The sequence below is a fragment of the Gavialis gangeticus genome, unplaced genomic scaffold, assembly GCF_001723915.1.
Source record: "Gavialis gangeticus isolate Ggan-Ray unplaced genomic scaffold, GavGan_comp1, whole genome shotgun sequence".
In the NCBI taxonomy this organism is placed as follows: domain Eukaryota; kingdom Metazoa; phylum Chordata; order Crocodylia; family Gavialidae; genus Gavialis; species Gavialis gangeticus.
Window position 1 is genome coordinate 104,256,376 of NW_017729024.1, and position 1,695 is coordinate 104,258,070.

The following is a 1,695-nucleotide window of genomic DNA, read 5'->3' on the forward strand; positions in this document are numbered from 1 at the left end:
CTAATGCAGCCCCATATTCTCTTAACCTTCTTCACAACAAGTAGATCAACTTCTTTACAAAACAGCAAGAGAAGCACGCAGGCCTAATGCAAACAGTAACCTAGATGGATCAAGTCACCAGGACAAGCTCTTAACCAAACCTGTACCTTTAAAGACCTTATTTTATTCTCAGTACAAAATGCAAAAAGTGTGCTAAATACAAAAGGACAGAAGGAAGCACACTTACTGAAGCAATCCATCTGCTGGGCCTCCTTGGAGCACATCTGAGATAACAATGGATGTTTCACCATTTTCAAAGTGAGGGTTATCTTTGCCACCAGAAACAGCAATCCCAAAGCCTCGTTTAGAGTCCTTTCACAAAAACAAAAAAATTTACACCATGAACTTCAATTCCATCCAAAATATTACTGCATTTTGATACAGAGAAAGAGTAAAACTAACGTAATGTTCCTATCATCACTGAAATATTCTCTTTGAACATGGTCATTACAATAACGTAGTCTGTATGTTGAAACGCAGAGTTCTAGAACTGAACAATCCCCAAAGTAAGTGGAAGTGTTAAAAAACAAAACAAAACACAAAAGTCAAAAAATTAAGCAGACAGACTGTCCAAACCCCCCCAGAAATGATAGGACTTGTTACTTGTTACTTCCTGTGCAATTCTGCTCTTGGTTTCCTCCACTGCTAGCAAGTCTCAAACTATTTACTGTATAAACTGCTGCATTTCTTCAATGAATGCCGAAGCCCCTAGAGCTATTTTCTTAGCAATTAACAATGAATATGAGATATTATCAAAACTATAATTACTTCTTCATGAAATGGAGGGTCCAAAATTGCTACTGATAACACACGTTTAGCTGATGAGTGCTTTGTGTTACCTTCTACTATAAGGAACTCATACATTATCAGGAAAGTAATTTTGTCAAATCTGTCTCTGGAGACAGGGTAGGTTGCTGTAATGTGGGGCTTTTGGAACTCTTAACAAAACCAAAACAGTGTATATTGGACTTACTGAAAAACAAGCAAGGTTTCTATCTATATGCTAAGCAAGATCACCAATACATTCTGAGTACAGAGAAGTAAATACACAGATGCATGGTTTGCACTCCATCTGTTGTATATTTTGATGAATCATTTAATTATTGCTAAAGTGCTGAAGTGATTCTCAGTGATGGTGTCACAGCACTCGTGGGGGTCTTGAGATCCTTTCAAAAAGTGTGTCGACAGGATTCACAAAATAAACCCAGAGATTTCAAATAGGATCCACAGCATCAAAAACATTCTGACCTGTTACGATCTTTCCAAGTTCCCTGCAATAGAAGAATTGCTCTATTTTTCTGCAGTCAGAAAGTAAATGAAAACTAAGAGCCAACAATTTTTGAGGGGTGCTTCGAATCTAAAAAGGGGTGATTAGAGACTAAAAAGGTTAATAAACTGCAGTAGTGCCCGCTATACAAACTGCGGGTAACCTAAGTTTACTGCAACTGAAAGGAATTAAGAGAAAATGCAGAATTATTTTCCTCTAGTATTTCCCTTTATATTTAAATCCCTTATTCACTTTGTAACACTTAAAGTGCCACTCGTGTTGCCAATGATAGACGTGAAAAACTAGGTTTTTTTAGTGGGAGCAGAAGGGAGTTTATGGGAGAGCATTGGGGGGTTGTATATGTATGGGGGGGGGTGATGGAGGGTGGG

General features: G+C 37.9%; 1 protein-coding gene across 6 annotated transcripts in view; it reads right to left on the reverse strand.

Annotated features, from left to right (window-relative positions):
* TJP2 (tight junction protein 2) overlaps positions 1 to 1,695 on the reverse strand; it is a 104,218-nt gene that overhangs the window by 42,395 nt on the left and 60,128 nt on the right. For all 6 annotated transcript variants that reach the window (XM_019517483.1, XM_019517484.1, XM_019517486.1 and 3 more), the window contains one exon: positions 227 to 351. In XM_019517483.1, coding sequence (XP_019373028.1) covers positions 227 to 351 — 125 coding nt within the window. The remainder of the gene's footprint in view (positions 1 to 226; positions 352 to 1,695) is intronic.